Source organism: Linepithema humile, chromosome 1 (assembly GCF_040581485.1).
Source record: "Linepithema humile isolate Giens D197 chromosome 1, Lhum_UNIL_v1.0, whole genome shotgun sequence".
Taxonomy (NCBI): Eukaryota; Metazoa; Arthropoda; class Insecta; order Hymenoptera; family Formicidae; genus Linepithema; species Linepithema humile.
The window spans coordinates 4,884,213-4,910,122 of record NC_090128.1 but is presented as its reverse complement, the minus strand read 5'-3'; the positions used below and the strand labels follow the sequence as shown (position 1 = coordinate 4,910,122).

Below are 25,910 nucleotides of genomic sequence, written 5' to 3'. Positions count from 1 at the left end.
TTTAACTTTTTCAAAAATTTTTATCGTACGCTATCTCAACGGAAATTCTTCAAAAACGAACATTTAATCGAGTAGTTGCGCACGTAGACTTTCTTTTAAATTTGACGCGAAGAGAAGGAAAAAAAATCCCTACTTGATAATTATCTATTAATAAATGTATATACGACACGTGGACACGCCGATCACGCCCATCAACGCATGATTCGGATTCCAATTATGCGCGACCGGTTGACCAAGGTGCCAATAAACCATATAGTTATACATCGATCATATATTCGATTGCACAAGCATATTTGCGTGTGTAGATCAGACACGTTTTAGAGCGAAAGAAAATATATAAAGTATTTGTACTTGAGAAATTAGATAATAATCAGTTTCAATTACAAAATTACACAAGATTTATGTGTAAATGTTTGTTGAATTTTATCAGCTCTAAATTATATGTTCTGCGATCATGCATTACTTTAAATAATGATGTATAAGAAGGATAAAGTATTGGGAGATCATTATTTTATAACGAACTTAATAAATGGATAACCTATGAGGAGAAATCGTATTTATCATAAATAGATTTATACTCAAATTAACGAATTTTTTTCTAATCTAATCTCGCAATATTTTTCACTAAAATTATGTATATAGGATAGAGCTAGCGGAAAATTTTCTCCTGATTGGATAAAGGATCCGGAAAGTGACAAGAAAATTAATCAGTCTTGAGCGGAGAGGACAGTCTCGAACGGAGCTAATGAGCAGTTTTCGACGCGCGACGGCCTTTATCTTAATCAATCCTTCTTCTATCCACTCTCGTTTCCCGGCCTGCTTTGCGAGAAAGATGTTTAGCTACCTGACCGAGTTACGTGTTAGCCTTACGGAAGCATGCACGTGCCTACTTGCGCACGAGTCTCGTCACGCGAAAACCACGAGGGCTGAACGCGCTGTCCCATCCCTCGACCCCGTCCGTCGCGCGAGAAACTGAAATCGAATCGGGCGCGCCGCAATGACTCACTGGCTCCCATTAATTACACTGATTGAGCAAACACGAGCCGGCAAGCGAATCAACGGGTTGTAAGAGAACGAGGATGAGGGAGGGTGTGGAAAGGGCAGAAGGGTAGTGGATATATGCTGGCGACTCGATATCGAAGAACGGATTTCACTGCGCTGCGTGTAAATTACCCTAACAACGCGATAATGGGGGAAATGCAGTGTTTTGTTATTGAGTCGATTGGTCTCCCTTCATTGTTCGTATATATATATATATATATATTTTTTTTTTTAAATTAAACCTTCGAGAAAAAGTTACATTAATTAAACACTGTGATAATTTTGCTGTTCTATAAAAAAAAAGAAACTATTCATATATTTGTTATGATAATTGTGTTTTTAGCTACCTGGATTTAGCTATCCGGATAAGATAGGGAGAACAAAATTGCGGACTATGGATATAGAAATCTACCAGCGTTTCGCATTTGCAAATTAAAAAAAAAAAAAGAAATTAGTTCCTTTAACATTTTACTCCCAAATCGCAGCGCTAATGGAAATATTCCATAATTGCCACTCGGTCGCGTCACTCCTCAAATGGCGATAAAAAAATCAGCGGCATTTTTTTGCACGGCTCGTGTGCGTCCGCCTGCCGAAAATGCGGAATGAAAGCCAATATGGAATGAATGAACATATTCGTTCTCATCGGCCAGCGCGAATTAAGGCAGCATACGGACGCGTTCGCACGCGAAATGCCTTATCTCGCTTCGTGCCGCAACGCTTCGTCGCGTTTATCGGAGTTGACTATATAATATCGCCCGATCTCCCACTCAGCCGCCGACGTCAACGCGGACGGCTTCCGCTCTCGCGCTCCCGTTTTTCGCCCTCTTTTTCGCCGGAGTCCACAATCAGAAACGGTGAGCGTATTGGAAACGCATCGCCACGCTAATGACTCGCCGCCGCCGCCGCCGCCGCCGCCGCCGCCGCCGCCGCCGCCGCCGCCGCCACCTTGCCGCAATTAACTGATCTGCCTCTCGAAATATTTTGCTTCCACGCACATTTATCCGTCTGCGCTATCATCATTATTATATTATTAATGTTATTATTATTACCATTGTATTTACTTTTATCATACTGTACTGTATATGATAAATTTAATCGCAATTATTGTTACAAATGCGATTTTTCTATGAATTTTATTCGTCGACGTCTTGGCAAAGTACATCGATAAAGAAGGATGCAGTATCGTTACTACGTATAATTTCACAAATCCGCCAATTATCGCCCGATCCGCCGCCGACTCTCCCAGCAAAGCGAAGAGGGTCACCAGGTGGCGAGGCGGCGATTTTTCCCTTTCCCCGATTACGGGCGAAGCTGCAGGCGGTCGGTATTAATCCCGCGCGCTGTTCTGTACCATCGTCATGGAAACGCAAAGCCCCGAAAAATCATTTCGACGTCGAGCGTCGACGTCGATAACAAAAAGAAAAAAAGAGAAGGGCGTAGCAAGAGAAGCAGGGATCCGAGAAGAGGATGAAGAGGGCAACGCGTTTCGAGAGCGCGCCTCTCTCGAAGCACGAACGTCGAGTGGGGCAATAATATCCGACCTTTCGAAAAAGCGTGCGCAATTCCGACTCAGAGAAGGGAAAAGAACTTTTTCCGAGTAAAAACACGGATGAAGCGGAGAGGGCTGGAATAGTTGGAAAACAGCGCCGATTGTGTCTTTTTCTTCGTGTTTCGTGAAGTCACCTCTATGATAAGCACGATACAGTCCGATCGGAGATTGAGCTTAAATTTTTTAAGTCAATTCTGTTCGCCGGCAAATGCGCGTGATTGCTTTTCCGACCGCGTTTCTTGTTTGATTCACCCAGATACCAAGGCGCGATTGTCAAACGAATTCGCTTCGTCTGTGTTTTCGGAAATTGATATGTCGAAAGCAAAACATAATTTGAATCTCGATAATTGCTCAATTGTTAAAATATATTGCTAAGATACGAGTATCACGAGCATAAAAATACAAATATGCTAGAATTAATATAGTAGAAGCAATTTCTACACTTTAATCAGAATAATCAGGTTAAATAGAAACAATAAGCCTAAATATAAGTAACAATAGACAATTCACAATCAGTAAAGAAGTAAAGGACAAGGTATTGAAAGAGAAACAGAGATAAGATGGGAAAGGATAATGACAGTAAGGAAGAGAGCTCCGATTTACTCTTGTTCACCAGTAACGAAGAATGAACTCCTGACCGTAGCGAAATATTGCGCCATAAAGTTCGCTTCCGTCCTTGCTCCAGCTATCTCGGTCCTTCCATTTCATCCATGTTCCATTTCATTTGTCTGGAGTCCTTAAGCAGACTCCTTCGCGATCTCCACTGGTGTCGAGCCTCAACCAAAAAGCGAAAGAAAATTTCGCTTCCTCTTTCGCACAATTTTGCATCTTTCTTTGTAGCCTCAATTTTTCCAAGGCTCTTCGCCTTTTCTCTCACTTTTCCCGCCTGCACTATCTACATTCTCAACATCTTATTTTCCTCTCGCATGTGTTTTTCACATCTGCTTGTATCGCGCTCAAAAGTTTTCGCGCAAAAAAATAAAAAACTTTTCTTCAAATTATAAAATAATTATCGCGACAAAATTATATATTTTCATCTTCGATACTTGTATTATACTGTCATTAATAGCAATTATCGTTGTTGGTATTGTTATTACTTTTTCTTCATAATTCGCGCTATTCTCTCTTAAGTTTTCCTCACGAGGAATCCGCGCGAATCGAGCTGCCGGAAGAAACGGGAGGAGAACGGAAGGACGCGTGGTCTTTCTTTTTCTAGTCGCTCCTTGTGCTCGAGTTGCTCGCTTCCGCGCGAGCGCGCGTCTATCTGTCGCAGAAAGGATCGAGACAAGCCGAGGGTGAAAGGGCGAAAAAGAGAGGAAAAACGCGAGGACCCGGCTGCCACGAGATGCGATGCGACACTCTCGGGTACTCCACGCTATCTCTGGTGGCTCTCGTCTACCGGGTGAGCTGGGGCAGACAGCCGCGGCGTTGTTGATAAGTAAAAATTTATAAAAATTATTGAACTTGGAAAGAATTTCGACGATCGAATCTATATAAAAGCTAATAGAAAATATATCTCCATTTAATAAGAGATTGCACAGAATCATGAATATTTGGAAATTTTAGAAAAATGATAAAAAAAATTTTAAATTTATCTACAAATATACGGTGCGGAATAGAACACATTCTTGAAATTAAATTTCGTGAAAAAAAATTTCACAAATTATTGCTATTTTCTTTCAATTCCGGTACTTTTATAACGTAAAAATTTTGTGGAACGCGCAATTTTTTAGCAATTGTAAGAAAATTTAATTTTAATCGGCGAGTATTCTTCGATATAATCTACGATGCTTTCTCGGCGAATCACCCGATAGCGTCAACGTTATACGCACCCTCTCGGTCGCACGAGAGGGTTTCAAAGCTTAAATGAGCCGCGCGCTGTCGTGGCATCCGCGGCATTTCTCCCTTTTACCCTCGCCGTGTCTCGTCCTACACAGCCTGCGGCGGGCCTCTTCAGGGACGACGACAGCCTCTACACGACGCCGACAATACCTCATCGGGATCCTTCCACGAGGTACGACTTTCGCGCACTAGCGGATTTCATCGATATTGCGCGCGCGCGCGGGCGCGTTACATACCGAGTGGCCGTAAAATGCCATAAAAATCATTAATACTCGCGCGATATTTCTACGACATTATTTTCTTGTGTAAGTCAAATACAATTCTGAAAGATTGTATTATATATTTGATCAAAATTCAATTCTTTTAACATTGTTCCAAAAATACTGTAAAAACAAATTTCTCTTGTACCAAAATTTTCAAATTATTAATCTTTAATATATTTTTTATAGCAAGCTACTACTAATGTGATAGAGTGGCCTGAAGATGGCTTTCATTCGCTGCAATTTTTAATTTTATGCGGAAAATTTTCCAAAATTTTTCGACAAATTTTTAGTTTAGATAAATTATCGAAATGCAGAGTGAAACATGTACGCGCGCGCACGTGTGTGCATAGATTAGTGAGCTAGGATTTGTACGCCTATTTTTTGAATAATGTAGAATTGAATTTGCTCAACGAGAAAATTTAATTGCTGAATGCCATTCTGCTATCCCTTTGAGCAATTTATTAAATTTCCATATGACGCGAATATCCACTCGTGATCGATATCAAGTATCTTGATAATTCCTTAATTTAGAATTCTATGAAATAAAGTCCTCTTAAAATTATGAAATAAAAGCTTGCAATTCATCGATCGATTTTATACTTCTGAAACTTTACACGTAAAAAACGCTTCATTTATAATCGCTTGTACAACTCAAACAGCACGAATAATTAATTTTATCCCATGTTACATTAAACCGTTAAAGATGACGAATATTTCGCAAATGCTCGCGTCCCCGCGGCCTCTATTTGCAAAACATGCGCGGCAGTATCAATTAATATCATTAACAATTCCGCGTGATCGTCACGATATCGCAATTGGATGTTCGCTCTCGATCGATCAAACTCAATATGATAATTAAACCCTGCGGCTTCATATTTGACCGTCGCTTCATCTGGTAGCACTGACGATAATAAAATTTATTTAAAAATGTTTGCACGAAAATTAATAAATTGAAGAATTAAATCCGAAGCACAAGCTTAGCGGTACTTGATAGCAATAAATGTATTTACTTCTCGGTTAGACTAAAAATTCTATAGCGTGCGAATAATCGCAAGCAAGCAATATCTTCATCAATTTGTTACAAATTATATTTCCATGCATATTAAATGTTATTCGCACATTACTGCGACCAATTTCCAACGCATTTTCCCCTTCAACACAATAGTACACGATAGCATTACTTTTCCAATCGTTCTCGACAGTATTTTCGGTCATTTATATCGCATCGTCTTTTGTATTTATTAAAGTATCCACGTGCGCACGCGTATGGTAATGCATCCGGAATAAATGTGTCAGGAAGGGCGAGGTGTGCAGCGTATAGCAAAGTGAAATAAATTTCAGGATGCGAGAACAGGGACGCGAGGGAAAGGAGAAAGCTGCCGGAGGGGTCGTAGGTCGAACAAGAGGGGTTGTTTTGGTTCGCCGAGCACCGAGGGGATAGCGCGAAGACATCGCTCAAGTATTCCGAGACTTTTCACACCCGATATATATCAGTAAAAACGAGGGAGAAAGAGAGAGGGATAGAGAATGGATTGTGCGGCTATCCTTCGGGATTCGCGAGAGGTCAGGGAAACGTCAGAATCATTCTAATCTCTGTATGTAATAAATGGCAGATTTGATACGCTACGATTTGCTAAATTCTGCTTTTCGCCAACTAGTAGTTATATAATATTACAGTACATAATATTATAATATTAACTAGAGTATTTTTTTGCATAGTATTTTGATAACATAGTGTAGAAATAATATAATCTAACGAAAACTCGATTTTTCAATGATTTCATAACTTGGCATAATTATAATAAAATTAATAAAACTGCTAGTTGCGAGCGAATTTGGAGGATATTTTTGTCCGATTGATTTTTCATAAACTATTGAAATTGTCAGCTTCTCATCTATGATTATAATACATGACACATCTAACACAAAGCTGCGATTTCATAAGTTTTGCGACTGTCAGAAATACTAAGAAATACCCTCCAGAGGAGTTTTCGTGAATACCGAAAAACTTTGGCGAGGATTTGCGAAACTTTTCAACAATTTCGATGTAACGATCGTTTAATGGAACCGTGGGATTTGGAGCTTAACGCAAGAAGGCGGTGAATACTAACTACTGTTAAATTGGCAGTTTAGCCAGACGCCGCGAGTTGAACTATATATATCGCGAACGGCCACGGACTAACTCGACGTAATGTCCCCGGCCGAGCACACAATTGCAGCTTGCGAGCGTGACTGCGAGCAATGCAACGGTTCTCAAACTCAAGGTTGAATCCACGTGACCCAAAATACGCTCTCGTCTATCCCTAAGAAGCGTGGCTTCGTTGCATTAATAATAAAGAGAATCGCGACGAGGAAAAGTCACGCGCGCCCGATGTTAATTATATCTATAGTGAAGTCACACAAATTGAAATGCCACCAAAGTATTTCTAAGAAAAAAAAAAAAAAAAAAAAAAAATATATATATATATTTGCACTTTAAAACTACACATCCCTGTGTTACTGACTCTTTTAGTTCTTAAAAACTGTTCAACAAATTATTTATTGCATAAGATATATCTACTTGTTTATATATAAAATAAAATGATTTTAACATTATATCATAAAATCTATTGATATATCTATGCTTTTATTGAAAAGAATAAATATCACTGTTTAACAGCTTATCTTAATTAATTGTATGAACAAGCATCATTCTGCGAAAATCGTGTTTTTCAAAAATATGAAATCGCTGAGCGTGTCCTAGGCAACGGCAACATTGATGTTTTAACTCGGTCGTGGCCGAAACTGTCGCTCGTTGTATATCGAGGAATAAAGGGGATCAGTGACACACACGATCGCTTTTGATCTTCCGACCAGACGCGTGTACGCAACATCCCTCGCATACAGGGAGAGGATGCCGGGATGGCACACATCGTTAGCATGCTGATCTCAGGCACATCTACCCTCGCGGCTTTTACTCCCGAAAATCTCACTAATCTCCTAGCAGACTGCGACACGCGCACGCAAATTCAGCCTTGACTTATGTTAATATTATACTTTGAAAAGAATTCTAGAAAGTGTCGCTGCTGGTTAAAATATTTCGATCTTAATATGAAAATGCTTCCATACATTTCGAATCGTTTTATTTTGGTAGCACTATAAAAATTGATAGCAAGTGATAATTGTAGAAATTATTATAAAAAGAAAAAAAAAAAACTATTATACAGAGTGCAAAAAGAAGAATGTGGAGAGTCTCTTTTTTAAAATAAACGCCATTTATACAGTATTATAAAATTTACATTGAGAATTGAAAAAAATTAAATAATATGAATTAAAAATATAATTTCTTTCTAAAATCTCGATTATGGCATTTATGACTTTTTTACGCGTGCATGCGTCAGATTTGCTTTCATTTTCTTACTTCATTATTCTGAAGAAATGGATGCGTATGGATACACATGCACATACCATACATAAATTTGATTAAAATTACAATTAGCAAATGATGCCATGTCCAGGGCATGCAAAAACTCGCTTCGAACAATGAGATTATAACAGAAAAAAAAAAACCATATCGAGCCACACCGGCATGTGTGGGGTTGCCGGGGAATGTAACCAACCAAACCCCACGAGAATCGACATGTGCGACGACGACAAGGAGGAGCAACGCGCGTGCCACCGCGTAACAAACATTAGATGCACGAGAGGAGCATGAGAGGGACTCGATAGCTCCGTCAGTCGGTGGCGGTGGTTGCTCGGTAGATCGAGGGCTGAAACGGCAGGCAGGGTAGTTTGAAAGGCGGGGGATGGCGGGTTCCGCGCGACGGTGGATGGATGGGCGAGTTGTGAGTTATCAGGGGCGGGCAGGCTCGTGCGGCTCTACTACTCTCCGCAAGGGATGTAGAGGCGACGGGAGGGGTTGCGCGACGGAAGCGTGGTAGTTCTGGCCTGGTGCTACCCGCATCTACAGGGGGTGGTGGGTTGGGGTGATCGATATGCCGTGCCGTCGCCAGTGCCACACACCACGCCGTGGCACGTACATTGCGCTTCAGCGACAGCGTAAGGAGAAGATAGTTTATGGGGGATATGCAATTGTTTCGGAGGAACACGGAGAACTCGTTCAAAGATATCGCGTGATGCTTTTACAGTGGAATATTTTGAACCGCGTGAGACATTTTCAAGTATTTATAAGCATAATCACTTTCGTTTAATTGCAAACTGAAAGAATCATAAGAGAAAAAAATGCTGCTGTTGTTTCAGAAGTGATGGAAAATATATCAGCATACTGGTGTCCTTGTATTAATTTAACGCCACTTCAAATGTGGTACCAGCAATAGAAAGGAGTTTTTTCAACAATGACAATAAAAGATGACGAACGTACCTTCTATTTTTCCTCTTAGGGCTTTTCCTCTCTCACATTAATATGTTTCTGAATTCATGGAGTGACCTGAAAAGTAAAAGAAAATAAAAATTATTAGTTTTAATTAATATATACATTAATATCGTTCTATATTACTGGAATAATTCTTATATTAATAACAAATTCAATTTGAACAGCGATCATTGCAGGAGCATACTGATTTGTACACTGCATTCACATTGATTCTTAAAAATAGAAAAGATGTTTAGATATTTTGATAAAAGTTTGTATGATTATCACCAAGATCCAATATGTTGCATTATCACGTGTAAAAATATTATAATTGCACATTCCACATTAATTTAGATACAATTTTTCTTTTATTACTACAATAAAACTTTGTATTGTATATAACATGTATTATGTATTGCGTATATAACATATTATATTCATATTTTGCGAAATAGTTAACGCTGCTTCTAATCCAAGTGCTATCTCTTAAAGTGCATTTATTTCGCATACTGTACGGTCGTTCGTGCAGGGTGAAAGTATTGGCGGGGTGAGCGAGAGAGGAGGTTTCGAAACGATCAGAAGTACGGGGCCACTCCGTCCATCCCCCGGCATCGATGCCACTCGGATCACTCTACTTCAACACATACAAATGCACGCACACACATGCACATATACGCACGCGAGAGCGAACATCTCGCTTCTATTCCACCGTTTTCTGGGTTAAGTAGAACATCCTGTGAGACGTCGCCGTCGATGTTGGCGTCGGTGTCGCGCGACGTATCCATACGTGCGCGATGGATATACGATTACATATATACACGGGGTGTCTAGAAATTCTTTGTTCAATAAAGAATTTATAATTGTTTTCAACTCTTTAGCAAGATTAGATAGAAAAAAGCATCCATTTTCTCCAGTTTTAACTTTTTCATCAATTTTGTATCTAGATTTGTGTATAAATTATGTGTATTTTCTGATACATATGAGTATTTCAATTCTCTGGAAGTTAGAACTGCAATTAAATATTTCGTAAAGATAACGTCTACTTGAAATGAACACAAGCGTTCATGACATAATACAAAAAGAGCGATGAGAAATGGAAAAGACCGCGTACAATATAAATTGATTATTACATATGGTAATAATTGATAATTTTCCGAGAAAGAATTGATCGAATTTTTCACAATGTGCATAAATTTACATTTCGACATAACGTATGTTGCAATCGATATATCGAGGCTACTTTAGAAAGACGATTTTTATCGTACTATTGTGATTTTTTTGCATATTTATCGCTTACATACTTGATTCAATGTAATACATTTTGTACTTTTATCTGAGTGCAGAAAAGCGCATTCAATATAACCTAATAAACATCTAACTGTACTAAACGCTATACCTCAATTAATATGTTGGGAACATCGATACCAGTTCTTGCTCGTTGCGGCATTCCTCTATGCTCAATTCCTTGTCGTAGATGAAAATTCTTGGAAACAGTTTGAAACTACACACAAACACACACGTACACACATACACACACACCCACCCGACGCGATGCACTATTTATTCGGTAACATAACCTGTCCGATCAAAACGAGCTTACGAGATAAGAAACTTGATCAATTGCAATTGCACATATTAATTAACACTTCACAATTAAAACTTCGCATTTTCCGCACTTCCGATAACGCGACGTTTCGTATCATGATGCATTTTTCACAGATCGCGAAAACTCCCGCGCAAGACAATCTACCGGCTTCGAGAAGTATCAAATCGTAACGGTAACGGTAACGAAACAGACGAACGATAACGAAACTACCGCGCGGCGGCTTCGCCCTTCCAAACTTTATGATTAAAACAAGATTACGTTGGAAATGCACAGAAATGCTGAGTAATACTACGCGTTCGCGTAAAACTGTTCGGAATTTTTGATAATATCATATACGAATTTTTTGCAAGCAAACTTAGAAGGGCTTCCGCACAAGATCTCCATCTTTGAAAAACTGAGGCAACGTGAATATGTTTACGAATGTAGTTGATAATGAATATAGCGGAAGAAACACGCGCGATTTTCTAATCAGTTCGAACGCTACTATAGAACATTACGAAACTAAAAATCTGACTAATTGCAATTGCGAATATTTATTCGCGTTAATAAACAAAACTGAGAGCTTTCGTACGAGACATTACTTTAGCTTCAAATAATCGCGAAAGTAATTACAAATTATAATTATAATGGCGAAGTTAGTGTGTGATTATCCGAATTAAATTCAAATTTTAATAAAAACTAGAATTTATTTTTTTGTAAAATACTTAATTAATTTATCAAGTAATTGATATTATCCTCAACTTTGTAACATAAATTATAACGTAAGAAAATGAATATAGATTTTATTTTTTTATTGTACACATAGACACAAAGAAGAAATATTTCAATGTTGTAACTAGATTTTAAATAATTTTATAAAAATTAACATTTTATTAAAAACTGTAGAATATTATCAACTTAATACACATACACAAATATTTACAGAAAATATTGATTTTTGTTAGTCCATTATTTTTTGTGTATGGTACTTTTTTAGAATAGTTATTTCGTCCAGAAAATTATATATGTATATAATTTGTATCACTACAATAAATCTTAGAATAACATTAGTCAGGTTGAATAATTGAATAAAAACAAAATATTTTATAATTTATGTATTTGTAGAAAGATTCATGGAATGAATACATTGTAGGTTTTAAAATCTATAGAAACAATCTACCATTCTTGGGTTTTTTAAATAATATTTTGGAAACGCAGTATTAAATATCATAGCAAGATGAATGTTTAAGGATTTTATAGTTTACAATGTTTCTGTTCATTTTAAAATAACAAACGGACTTTCTTGTAGAAAGATCTAGAATCAGCAAACATTCATTACATACGGGAAAACTAATTATATTGTTCATGATAATATATTATATATACTTCACTGCAATCAACGCTGCAAATTGTAATAAATTCCTGATTTTATCAATATTTAAAAAATTATTCGTTTCATAATTACAATAAAATTAAATATTTTTAGAATATTAATATTTTCAACGGATACAATAACAGATAACTATATAATATTCCAATCCAAAAATTAAATAAACTTCGTGATAAAAATTCTAGCTTAACGGATATTTCTCTTATAATTTATCTATTCATAAAGGTTCCGTCAGGTGCGAGTGTTTTCGGCTTCGAAACAGCCCGTTTGCATTTTGACGTTAACCCGATCATTTTTATACTTATTAATTCATTAAATCGAAGAGCTATCAGATCGCAATAGAATAGTAAAATGTTATATTTACAGTAGTGCACATCATGCTTAAATAAATATATATATATATATATAGCGATTATTATATGTATACAACAATCGCTCGGAGATGAGATGTTTACGTTTCAAAATTATGAAACGCAAATAATGAATGATACTACATTGCATCATAGGTTTAAGTATTCAAAAAAAAGTTGAATGCAATATTTACTAAAATAGATTCAAATATCATATACATAGATAGATACACTGTGTCATATTTTCTTGAAATACCATTAACCTGGAAACTGGAATTGAAAAGCACCACTAGGGAAACCATGCTGAAACTGGAACTGGAAATTTCCTCCCTCTTGGCAGAAAAAGTGAAACATTGCATTGGGATCCATATCTGAAAGAGACGCGTAAAATAATATTATATGTATTGTGTCGCAATAATAGTAAAAAGGCATAAAATATATCATGTCCTCGTTATTGGCAAATATAACAAAATCTAAGAATAAAATTCAACCTTGAAAACCACCTTCGTTATCATCTAGATCATGTCCGCGATCATAGCGAGATCGTTTCTTGGGGTCCGAAAGAATACCATAAGCTTCTCCGACTTCCTTAAACTTTTTTTCTTGTTCCCTCTTTTCTCCCTCGCTTGCATTAGCATGACGATCTATAAAAAAATGTATATATAATAACGTAAACGCACAATTATTCAATTATTCAATAATTGTTTTCATTTCGTTACCTGGATGGTGATCCAAAGCCCGTTTTCTATATGCCTTTTTAATATCCTCGGTTGAAGCATTTTTATCGATTCCCAAAATCTTGTAATAATCTTTTCTTTTGGATTTTCTCAATAACAATTTTGCTTTTGCGAGTAACCGTTTAGTCTCTATAAATATTATAAAATATATAGAGAGCGATAAACACTTGTGTGCGAGCACATCTTAAAGCTAATGCTATAGAGTTAGATTCGTACCACGATCATTCTTATCCATTTTACATGCTTTTTCAAGATCTCGAACTGCTTCTTCATACTCTTCCAGTTTCATATAAATGGTTGCTCTTTTAAGAAGAGCTTTCAAATAATTTTCGTTAAGTTTTAAAGCTTCAGTGCATTCCGCTACAGCTTCATTCAACTTTTCTAACTAGAACGAAAATAAAACATGTCAAATATAGATTAGTTTTTGATGCATACTGTTTGAATAATATCGCAGCTTTCAGCGTATACATATGCACAACATATATAAATATACTATATGTAGAAATAATATTTATACAAATACATCAAGTTCAAAAATAATTTTAATCAGAAATATGTATAAATAATGCAATACCTTAAATGCTACTGTTGCCTTATTAAAATGCAATTTAGCATTAGTCATGATATTATGCGGATCTATAGTTAAAGCTTCATTGTAAAGTTTATATGCTTCCTGATATTGTTCCCTCTTAAATGCTGCATTGCCTTCTTCTTTCTTCTTTTTCAAGCATTTTGCTCTCTATGATAAAAGAAAAATGCACATAATATTAGCATGTCATATTGTCTAATATGCATTAGGAAAAATCTTGATTACGTCTCTTATACCTACTTTGTATATTTCTAGTGCTTTAGCATGATCAGGTGCAAGTCGCAATACTTGTTGGAAATGTGCGAAGGCTCTATCAACGTCGTCTTGGAAATATAAGCACATTCCACGGATATATATTGCGTCAGCATTCTGCTTATCAATGTGTAAGGCATCACTAAGTGAAACAAAATATAGATTTGTGAATAATTGTTACATAATTTATGTTTCCGATCCAAGAAAGTAACATACTTTGCAATATCCTGGGCTTCTTGATACCTTCCTAAAAGAGCTAGACACTCTGCTTTAATTAGTTTAAAACGTGTGCCAGATGTACTTATATCACAACAACGATCCATACAATATACAACCTATAACAAACAAAATATAGTATTGTACAATCATAATAAAAATATATTCTTGCAACTGATCTTACTTTGCGATAATCCTTGGCATCATAGGCAGCATCAGCATCGTTAAGGAACTTTTGTACATATGCCAAGTCTTTTTGTTCCGCGGCTATCAATTCAGAACTGGGATCAAATTCCAAAAGTTTTTTTAATGTAGTCTCAGCTTCTACGATGTCACCCAAAATCAAGCAACATTTGATCACCCTTATGTATGACTGAAAATAAGCATACATAAAAAATTAGTTTATTATTTTATTGTGAATATATATATTAAATTACTAATAGAAAATAATCAACGTACTTTAGGAAGCTTTGAATCTAATTCAATACACTTTTTAGCATCAGTCAATGCATCTCGATATTGTCCAAGCATCATGTAACATGCTGCTCTATTGCCATAGTAACGAGATGTATCAGGACATAATGCTGAAATATTTTGGATTTATAGTTAATTACAAAAATAATAGCTGTAAAATTCTGAAATTAACTCAATTATTATTGCCATTAAAATGTTTTTTTACTAACTAACTAAAACATACATTTGCATAACACACTTATGAAAGATTGCAGAATATTTACCAATAGCTTCACTGTAACCAGTTAATGCTTTTTTATACTGCTTCTGTGAATAATATTGATTAGCAGTTTCCTTTTTTGATTCTGCTGATCTGTAAATACAAGTAGAAAATATATTAGTTATAGTAATAAGCTAATAAGCTACAAAAAATTATTTCAAAAACAGGTATTATAATCTAAGGCATGGATCGGCAAATTTTGAAGACATATGAGCCACTTAAAAAAAAAGAGAGAGATCTTTCAAGATCGACCAAAGCACTGGTACATGTTCTAAAAATGTTTCACGAACAAAAAAGGTCATCTTTTCAAGATGTTAGCGACTGTAAAGTGTTTAAATATCGATCGGTTGATCGCGATCCAACCATTTGGCAATCCCTGATTTAAGGTATCCAACCAACATTATAAATATATTTGCATTCTTGTTTATTATTCTGACATCATGTAATACTGTATTCACAGAATGAACACAAAGGAATTAAGAAGAATAAAGTGTAGTAATATGCTAATTTTACTAAAATAATTATATATTTATAGGAAATGCGTATGCGTACGCATATTTATAGAAAATGCGTATCTTGTGCAAGAGGATGCTCGTAACGAAATTTTCTATTTTGTCCATATTCATATATATTGCACGTAAGCGAAGTACGTAGAAGCATTAATAGGCCATGACAAAATTATTGAGTGACTTACTTTTGGATACTCTCTGTTGTGTCCGTAATATCCGTCGTGGAATTCGGAGTAATATTGGTCAGATCAGGCGACGCCATGGCCGTGTTCCTTCTTAGACAGGATGAATATAGACGATGTTGCGTTGCTGAAAGGTCATGCACAGTGAGAACGCACACGGCCTTTTGCGTTTTCCGTTAACGATAAGAAGAACAATAAACAATGCACAATTATATACCGCTATATACAACGTACGATACAATATCGGTTAGCAAAGATGAACAAATGTGCTCTCTCTTTCTCACCAATCTGTCACCTCGTGGCAGTGCTGCCAATATTTAATAAAAAAAATACTGTGTTTGTACTGAACCTTTAACTATAGAAATCAAAGATTCACTTCCTTTGTCATTCGATATCCAATAGAAAAACATACTTTCTAGAAATTTTATCTAATGCTAAATTAATTCTTAAAAAACCAACTTTTTTTATTAAACTGGATACTGCAGGTTAGATAATCTTTTATGAGAAATATTTACACAAATATTGTATATATTATCCAAAATAAAAGAAATTAATTATGATACCTAGAGATATCGATAATCGAGATCGAGATCTGATGTATCGATTGGAAGAACGACAGGTGTGACGTCATGCGTCGGTCTCCCCGCGATGCATATCGGGAAACACGGACCTGCCATCTTGAATGGCATGGCTCGACTACACAGTGCGTGTGTAAAGAAGATATGCAAGTTATAACGCGTACGGCACGCTGGCATTTTACTGCATTGGGACTCGCATGAGATTTAACGGCGACCGTGACGCGAGAGGACTTGTTTTGCCCCGCAATGGAGGCGGTAAAGGCGTTCAACGCGGAGGTAAGTGACCACCCCGGAGTCCCATCGCTTATACGCGCACGTCTTAGAGGTCATCGTCGTAGGGGCAGCTCTCTCTCTCTTTCCCTCCTCTTCTCCTTCTTTCTCTTTCTCTTTGCGCTTTGGTTTCAGCCCGATTCATTTTATCTCATTTTACCCTGATCCCGCGTGTAGTGATCCGTTATTAAAAGAAATTGCGTTATTCGGTAACTTTCCGCTCTTGTTTGGTCCCTCGGCGCTTTCCTTCGCTTAAGAGATGCAGCGCGCCCAGAGTAGCCTAGAGATCGCGATTACAGCGATACAACCTATGTTATGCTTTTCGCAGCTTTGTGTAGCTTGTTTTCACAAGGCATTAGCGAATAAATTGTTGAGCAAGCCTAGCTATATTTTTTTCGTTACGTGGTAATAAGTATGAGCAATGTTTTGCATGTGGTCCGTACATGTGATTTGTACATGTGGTTTAAATTATAATATATTTACTATACTACGAATACACTGATATTATTTCTTATTGGCATATATATTATAATTAGAATTGCAAAAAAGATCGTTATGTAGATAATAGTAATTAATTCTGGCATATATTTTTTCTTAAGAGAATCATGATTTGATTACAGCTTTCTGCTCTCTATGATGTTAAACCACCCATTTCAAAAGCTAAAATGAATTCGCTTACACGGGGTGCCATCAAAGCAATAAAATTCTATAAACATGTTGTACAAAGTGTGGAGAAATTTATACAAAAAGTAAGTGCATTTAAATAATTTTGTTAAACAATGTTAATATGCTTGTATATATATTTTCTAACTTTATTCTGTTTTAGTGTAAACCTGAATACAAAGTACCAGGATTGTATGTAATAGATTCAATTGTCCGACAATCTCGACATCAGTTTGGGATGGAAAAAGATGTGTTTGCACCACGATTTGCAAAAAATATGCAAACTACCTTTCTTAATCTTTTAAAGTGCCCACAGGAAGATAAGAGCAAAGTTATACGTGTATTGAATCTTTGGCAAAAAAATGCTGTTTTTCCACCAGAAGTTATTCAACCACTTTTTGATCTGGCGGATCCAAATCATCCGATACATAAGGAGCAACCAGTAAATAGCAATGGTAAATATAACATGGAAAAAGTATATCTGAATGAAAAATATTTCTGATACTATTAAATACAACATTGTTGAAAAAAATCTGTATTTTTCTAAATACTTTACTGTTACCAGGTACATTGAATGCATCATCTGGAAATAATTTAAGTAATGTGAATGCAGTCACTAAAACTCCACCATCTGCAATTAAAAATGCTGTAAAGGATTCAAAGCTATTTCCATCTGGCAAGACAATTGATCCAGCATGGCTCGCACAAACAAAAATGGAAGCGGCAAATATAGTCAATGCAAATAAACTTTTGGTAATATTATCGCTTATATTTACATTATGTGCGTATTGTATCTAGATTTATTAAATTTTATTAATTTTTACTCCTCTTTTGACAGAGTCAATCCAACTCCGGTCAAGTAGATCCTACTTTTCTTGATCAGTTACAACATTTACAACAATTACTTTTGAAAAAGCAGGAAGCTACGAACGAACCAAAAAGTTCTGTCAAGTTTGATAAAAAATTATTAGACTTTGATTATGGAGAAGAAGAGGATGACGATGTCGTTGTTACTAATTCTCCGAATACAACCGCTTCGGCGAATACTCAACACAATGCGGTCTCGACAAACAGCAGTCTGGAAAGTCTGGGACTGTTGCTCACGAATCCAGAGGTATTTGCTGAATGCTTACCGAATATCAGATGTAAATAGCAATGTCAAGGTCTTAAGATTACCATTGTATATATGATGTTATTTTAAGGTTCTGAGACAACTGCAAACTTTGCAACAAACTATGCAAAGCAACGCGTCCTCTTCGCAACACGAAATGGAAGAAAAAATGCGCAAGTTGCAGCAAATGAAGCAGCAGGAAGAAGAATTTGACAAGCATTTAGCACAAACTGTTCCTGTATGTTGCTTAATTAATTCTTCTTTTTGTTATACTTGTACATTGCGAATGATTTAATGATCATTTTTTTCTTTCTATTTTAGAATCTTCCATTTGCGTCTGAGTGCGAATTAAAGCCTTCTGATATTTTAAAACCAAATACCCAGAGTTATGCGTCAGGTATGAATAGCAATGTGATACAAGATATGAGCCAGCCACCACCTGGCTATCCACCAGTTCTGCCATATGCGCCGCAATCCTTATCGAGCATTAGACAAATCAATCAATCGGCACATCAAAATCAAAAAAGTCCATTGCTTGACGAACGTCAAGATACACAAGATTACTCCGGGTAAATATACTATAATTAATAGATTCTAATTCAATTAATAGTTTTATTTCTTTTTTTAACAAGTTAATTTTGCAGTAATGGTGCCAGACGTGATAGTAGTAGTGTGGAAATTGTAAATTGCGAAAATACAAGTTCGCAAAGTAGATCGCCAGAACGGTATCGACATCACAGTCGATCCCGATCTCCACGACATAGAGATAGGGATAGAGATCGAGATAGAGATAGGAAATCTCGATCTAGAAGTAGATCGAGGAGAAGAAGGTAATTATTTTGACTAATGTTAGTATTAAATTAAATTAATTGCCTTTATAGTGTGTGGAAAGGCACTATATGTAGAAAAACCTTGTGATTATTTATATTTTTCTCGTGACAACGGATTGTTCATTTTCTATTAATTTCATTATGTTTTTCTTTTTACAGGTCTCGTTCAAGAGACAGAGGCCGTGACAGGAAACGCGACGATAGTCGGGAAAAGATGACGGAAGAAGAACGGGAAAAAGAAAGGGAGCGACGCAAACGTGGTTTGCCACCGATAGTTAGGGATAAATTAAGTGGTACGTGTTCTAAAATTAAAAGAATTCGTTGACATCAATCAAGTAAAAATGGTAAAAATTAAAGTGCACGCCTTTACAGTTTGCAGTACAACACTTTGGGTAGGACATTTATCAAAACTTGTGCACCAAGAAGAATTGTCGGATACATTCGGAGAACTTGGTGATATCGTTAGTATTGACTTAATCTCGCCGAGAGGTTGTGCTTTTATATGTATGAACAGAAGACAGGATGCATATCGAGCGCTTACAAAATTGAAAAATCACAAGATGCAAGGCAAAGCTATCACGGTAAGCGATTGTTTATGATATAATTCTCGAGTAATCGCAATTATTTTGTATATGCGAATCTTTATTTTAATTACAGTTGGCATGGGCGCCTGGTAAAGGTGTAAAAGGCAAAGAATGGAAAGACTACTGGGAAGTAGAGCTTGGAGTGAGTTACATCCCTTGGAATAAACTAAGCAATATTACCGATCAAGAATTAGAGTTGTTAGAAGAAGGCGGAATGATAGATGAAGATACATTACCTCCCCATTTAAAAGGTATATTTCTTCTATTTTGACATTTAATATAAAAGATGGGTGATTCTCAATTTGAAGAATAATCGGATAAATTGTAAATCTAACGTTAAAAATGTAGGCTCACAATTTATGAAATTGGTACTTAATTTTTTGCAATCAACTTTTCGATGAATAAATAAAATTTTGAAAAATTCTCCAAAAGGCAAGTTTCAATTTAGTTGCATTCACAATTCAAAGTGAAAAGTAACTTGAACCAACTTGCGAGATTAAAATCGGAGTTTTTGAGCCAAATTGAAATTTTGAATTCAGGTTGGTCAAGCAAACTCTGGACAATTTTATTTTCATGAGAATATTAATTATGAAGTTTGGTATTCTAAAGTAATTGCCAATATTTTTTAAAAATTGAGATACATCTATACCGTATTATGTTACACAATATTATCATTATTTCATCACACTAATACATGTTTTTATTGTATTGCAGGAAAATTAAAACATACTAGTACGAATGCGGATATACTACAGCAACAGCTGCAATTGCAACAGCAAGCACTGGTCGCCGCTGCAAACGCCGGTGCTCCCATTCCTACCTTAACTGATGGTATTGTGAACGTTATACAATCGTCGGCTGGTTCGCAACAACAACAGCAACAGCAACAATTAGTCGACACCAGTCAACCGCCACCGATCAGACCGCCAACATCGGCTGCGTTATTGCCGCCTCCGAATACGCAGTTGCAGATGATGCCGCCGGCGTTTACGATGCCACGTGAGTTTATCATTGCGATATATCATTGCGAGACAAATAAATCTTTGAGGTATTTTAACTTATGATACATGATAATGGAAATATTGACGATTGAAATAGAAGATATCCAGAAACTCGCGAATTAAAATACTACAGTGAGAAATTTAAGAAGAAATTAAGTAATAAAAGTGTGACTTTTTATTGCAGATGATAATTTTTGTGACATAAGAACTAAAAGCTAACTAATTATAGATTACATTTAGGTGGTTGCCTGTTTATGAGTTATGTATATAACAGATTGTATATTTTATACAATATTTTTCAATCTTTATTAGGACACAAATGCAAAGTAAAAGGGCAATAATTATCATGGTTTTTTTTAGACAATATTTCTTAAATATTACGAATTTTATGCAGGAATGATTAGCCACATGAGCCTACAGATACCGCATGGATTAATGCCGAACGTCCCGATTGGAGTTCCGCCGCCTAATATGCAGAGTCTGTTAGGACCTCCTGGAATGATGCAGACTATGTTGACATCTCCGGTTAACCCACCATTCGGAGCAGGTGTTGGCGTAGGTCTACTGACACAGATTCCACTGCCCGCACCAGCAGCGCCTTCAGATAAACCAAACTCCACTGGTACGCACAGTTTCTTAATATGATATTAGAATAGTGATAGAATAGACGATCTCAAGATACTTCTTGGGATATATATTCTCTCTCTTCTACAATTTTGTATGTTTTCGAATTATCAAATTGTATTGTAATAATAACACAATTTTATAAATTATTACTTTATGTATATGAACGATGTAACAACGGAAAAGGGCTACGAGAATCAGAAACGCAGATGTCAAAACGCAAAAAAATGTTACAAGATACATATACAGTAAATTATAAAAATATTTTTGCCCAATTTTAGGCTTTCTTCAAACTGACAAAAGAAGAAAAAGATTGAGATAATATTAAAAGTATTAAAACTTTTTTCTTGAAAAACTATACATTATACTTTTATTTATTTATTACGGATTTATGTAGAAAAAATATGTTATACTTATTATATTCTTGTGTAAATTTTGGCTCATATTTTTTTTTGTATTTTTTGTCAACTGCTAACTTTGACAATAAAACAATTAATAATAGAAATTTTTTTATTTTTCTTCCATTTTTGTTGAATTCTAAAGAAAGAAAATGCTTTTAAGATTAAACAGAAATTCGAGGATCAAAAGTTATCCTGCTTGATCATCAATGTCGTGTTTAATTGTAATTAATAATGATAATTTAATAAATGGTATATGTATAATTGAAAATGTTTGGCAGTCAAACAATGTTTCCAAACATTGTAGGTATGCCGCACAACGTTCCACCGATTGGAGTACCACCGCCCACGACAGAGACGAGTATGCCGAACTTGCCGATGCTGCGGCAGCCGTACGGGGTTGGTCCGGCGCCGCCGATGCAGATGCAACTACCTCAGCAGCAGCACCACGCGGATGACATGGATGTGGAGATGGAGGACGCGATGCCGCAGAGCCTAACCAGCAGCGTATCCAAGGACAAGCAGCCGAATCTCAGCGACCAATTGATCGCAGCGATGAACATGAGCGGCGCTGTGAGCGACAATCGGCTGGAGAACGATCAGGCTCGCGAGTACAAGGAACGAGATCGCGATCGGGAGAACAGGGAGAGGAGAGACCGCAGTGATCGCGATCGCGGCGATCGCATGGACATAAACGAGTGCAGGATGGATCGCGGCCGAGAAAGAGGAAGGGGACGGGAACGCGGCCGAGATAGACGGAGGGATAACCGCGAGGGTCGCGACAGAGACAGAGACGACAGACGCGACAGGGAGAATCGGGAAGCCCGTGAGAGCAGAGAGAGCAGCGTGAGACACTCGGAGGGACCAGGTGCGCAGAATCAAAACGTCCAGGAAGGCGAAGGTATGACGAAGAAGGAGGGGCCCAAGCCCAGCCTAGCCGATCGACTGCGACAACTGGCGGACGGCACGTTGCCGCTGGACGATCGAATGGTGGACAGAAATATACGCGGTAATCGCGCCGAGCGCACCACCGAGCGGAATGACAGGACCTTCGAGGAAAGCCCCGGCGCGGTTGGACGGCGACCACCAAGCGACATGCCGATCTCTCTGATGGACTTGCCGAAATTTGCCGGAGTTCTGCCACCGGATCGGACGGACTTTCCGCGAGGGCCGGATTTCCGGGGCGGACCGCAAGACGTGCGAGAGTTCCCGCAACGTGGATTGACCGAGCGACCGAACTTTCCGCCGCGCGGCGGTCCGAGAAATTCGCAGATGGACGATTTCCTGGATCCAAGGATGCAACCCGGTATCTTCCCGGAGGATTACGAGGGCAGATTAGGCCACAACGGACCGCGGCCCGACGACTTTCCGCCGAACAGATTGGGTCCTGCTCGGGAGGAGTTTGAACGACCGGAAGTGCGTGCTCGTAGGCCACCCGTGGACGAGTATGAGCGCGATCGCTTCGAGTACGAGATGAGACGCGACGGATTTGATCCACGAATGCAGGACGGCTTCGATCCAAGGGGTCACAATGAGCGCTCCGACTTCGATCCCCGCAGAAGGGAATTTTTCGGTGGTCCCATGGAGCCTGTGTTCGGAATGCCGCCGTTAATGGGTCCAAAAGGACCAAGAGGACCGGTCGGCCCTGACGCTTTTGGACCGCGCGGATCTAGAGGACCTGGTAAGATATCATTTTTTCCATCATCTCTTGACTGTTTTATGCGTGTTTTTTTTTTCTTTTTGTTAACGAATGTTACAGTATTTTATACAGGATTTCATATTTCTCGCCACAATTTAAGATGACGTATGAAACCTTTTTTTTTTTTGCAAAAATATCAAAATATCGACACTCTATTCCGAATAATCAATTTCAATATTAATATTTAATCTTATATAAACAATCAATCATTGCCATTTTGCAGACCCTTAACTTATTTTCTATTTTCATACAATCTTTCCCTTATATAACTTAATATTTTAGAAAGTAGAAAGAATTTTAAATAGAGAATTTCTAATTTAAAATGTTGATTGCATTGTACAACACTTGCGTTATTATATTTGAAGCATGCATTATGACAATCATATTTAATTCATTTTTATAGAATGTCTTAAAATTTATGAAGCAAAATATTACAGTAGAAAATTTTCACAAAATTAAATAAGGATTTTTGCAATTTTTTAATTTTTAAATAATAATTTTTGAAATACAAGAATTTAAAACTTTACAGGCTATATTCCGATAACTAAATGTAATCCGTGAGACAGTATGACATATTATTGATTGCATATTTTACTAACGTTAACTAAAAATTATATCATCTGATTTATTCTAATTTCCAATAGATATTTTCATAGATTATATATATTCTGTGCGATTGGAGTGTGTAAACCGATAACAACATAACAATTCCAGAATTGAATAAAAAAAAAGACTCAAAGTTTATGATGAGATTTTTTTGCTGTTAATGTTCTACGCAATATTCAACACATCCAGTAAGATAACGGTGGAATATCTGAAAAGCATTTTGGAGATTTTCTTATCTCTTATCACTCAATATCTTTTGCAATTCGTTGGCTACATCTCTTCAAATATTCTCAACATCTTTACGTTATCTCTTAGATACAATTTTAATTTTGAGAAACAAAAATTAGTCAAAAGCTGATTATCTTTTGTTCCTCAAAATTAAATTGTATCTGAAAGGAGAGCCATTTAAAAATGTTGAAGATTCCAAAAGGTCCGTCTTGAAGAAGATTTGTAAAGCGCTTTTCAGGTACTTAATCGTCTGACCGAATATGTTGAATGTCACATAAAGATTGTGTGGAAACATTAAGAGCAACAAAAGCTTATTATAAATTTTCAATGTTTTTTTTTTTTTATTTCTCCAGAACTTTTAGTCTTACTGTGACGAAAGTGAAGAAAAATCTATTTTATTAATACAGTGATGTGAATGTGATTGCGTCCGTGCTTCGCGCAAGTGTCACCTTTGCCGCGTCTTTTCCAGGTCCTTTGATGTTTCATCCGCGAGGTATGGGTCCGAGGGGTATGAGACCCGGAATGAGGCCACCATTCGCTCCTCGAGGTCCACCGTTCGATCCCAGAGAAGCGGATTCGTTCTTCCGGCCGACGTTCGACGATATGCGTGGTCGTCCCGGACCGCATATCCGACCGCCATTCGGTCCGATGGGTCCGCCGGCCATGCACGGACCGGATGGACCATGGAGGAATCAGGAGGGCGGCGGTCCGCCGCCCGCATCGTGGCCCGGACAGGAACCCGACGGACACGGACAACGAGAGAATCATCTGTCGAGAGACAAGCAAAAGGTAACGAAGCATCAGGACTATAAAAACATATCCGAGCGGGAGAACCGCAATCGGAACCGCAAGTCGAGGTGGGGAAACGTTAGCCCACCCTTGACAGACGACGTGGACGAGATACTGCCAGCGGAGGAGACCGAGAACAAGACCGGAATATCGGAGAGCGGGGAGCAAGAGCCAAAAGATAGTTTTGACGCCTCGTCTTCGGCCGTCGATCAGCAAAGTTTCTTGATGCCGATGGAGCAAAACGAGTCGGCGGCCCAGGAGCAAGACGCGATGCAGGATGATGGAGAAAGCGAGTTGACGAACGTACCGAATAGCGAAAGTATCGGCGAGGTCTGCTACGAGGGTCAAGCCAATCCCTACGAAATTGACGCGGACCATTTCTCCGGCGATGATTTAGCGCTAAAGCAGCGAGTCGAAGAGCAACCGTGTGAATATGAGGCACTCATTCCAGCTGAGGATTCAGCGCAGCACAGTGCGGTACAGTCGATCGAACAAACAGAACACGCGAGTGAAAAAAACTATAGTGAGCAATTAGTGGAACAGCAAGTGGATTCATTATAAGCCGAAGAGGAAAGAGAAACAAAAGGGAAAAAAAAAAAGATCGGTATTGGGGAAAATTACCAAAGTAAAGCTAGAGAATCTTCAGGCAGATTCGTGTAAAATATCGTTTAAATCGATACGATGTACATAGAGTCATGCTGCAGAGAAAAAGAGAGCGAAAACGTATGCGTGCGCATGAGAGAGAGAGAGAAAGAGAGAGAGAGAGAGAGAGAGAATGAGTGAGAGAGAGAGAGAGAGAGAGAGAGAGAGAGAGAGAGAGAGAGAGAGAGAGAATGAGTGAGAAAGAGAGAAAGAGAACGATTTTACGGATTCAGATTATCGCATTCTGGAGTGGTGGGGCAGCTGTTGGGTCCAGTGAGTTGTTTTAAGTATCTTTCAT

General features: G+C 37.6%; 3 protein-coding genes across 9 annotated transcripts in view; 1 reads left to right on the top strand and 2 right to left on the bottom strand.

Moving 5' to 3' along the window:
* Sidpn (similar to Deadpan) overlaps positions 1–11,044 on the bottom strand; it is a 137,798-nt gene extending 126,754 nt beyond the window's left edge. For 4 of the 6 annotated variants that reach the window (XM_012371773.2, XM_067361288.1, XM_012371784.2 and 1 more), the window contains exons 1-2: positions 10,443–11,044; positions 9,056–9,121 (exon numbers count right to left, since the gene is read on the bottom strand). The gene's annotated coding sequence lies outside the window, so the exon portion shown is untranslated. Of the gene's footprint in view, positions 1–9,055; positions 9,122–9,556; positions 9,576–10,442 lie in introns of those variants that run through there. The other 2 variants (XM_067361290.1, XM_012371792.2) reach the window with 2 other exon arrangements.
* Positions 11,045–11,731: 687 nt separating this feature from the next.
* On the bottom strand, positions 11,732–15,900 carry Tpr2 (Tetratricopeptide repeat protein 2). 2 transcript variants are annotated; one of them, XM_012371750.2, is made up of 11 exons: positions 15,593–15,900; positions 14,903–14,991; positions 14,625–14,749; positions 14,350–14,538; positions 14,166–14,284; positions 13,938–14,091; positions 13,683–13,847; positions 13,325–13,493; positions 13,091–13,237; positions 12,863–13,015; positions 11,732–12,742 (listed from the first exon to the last, which is right to left on the bottom strand). In XM_012371750.2, the coding sequence occupies exons 1-11, from the start codon at positions 15,667–15,669 to the stop codon at positions 12,630–12,632; spliced, it is 1,500 nt and encodes a 499-aa protein (XP_012227173.1). In that variant the 5' UTR covers positions 15,670–15,900; the 3' UTR covers positions 11,732–12,629. The 2 variants fall into 2 exon arrangements, with proteins under 2 accessions (XP_012227173.1, XP_012227182.1); XM_012371759.2 differs by having other exon boundaries at positions 12,875–13,015.
* A 329-nt stretch (positions 15,901–16,229) lies between these two features.
* Positions 16,230–25,615, top strand: Isha (Insulator su(Hw) mRNA adaptor). Its single transcript, XM_012371737.2, has 15 exons — positions 16,230–16,443; positions 17,058–17,186; positions 17,264–17,555; positions 17,666–17,853; positions 17,939–18,214; positions 18,303–18,449; positions 18,533–18,780; positions 18,856–19,041; positions 19,201–19,334; positions 19,414–19,622; positions 19,699–19,876; positions 20,340–20,624; positions 21,021–21,248; positions 21,956–23,329; positions 24,651–25,615. Exons 1-15 carry the CDS (start codon positions 16,414–16,416, stop codon positions 25,529–25,531), a joined length of 4,785 nt encoding a protein of 1,594 aa, XP_012227160.1. The 5' UTR covers positions 16,230–16,413; the 3' UTR covers positions 25,532–25,615.
* The last annotated feature ends 295 nt before the right edge of the window (positions 25,616–25,910 follow it).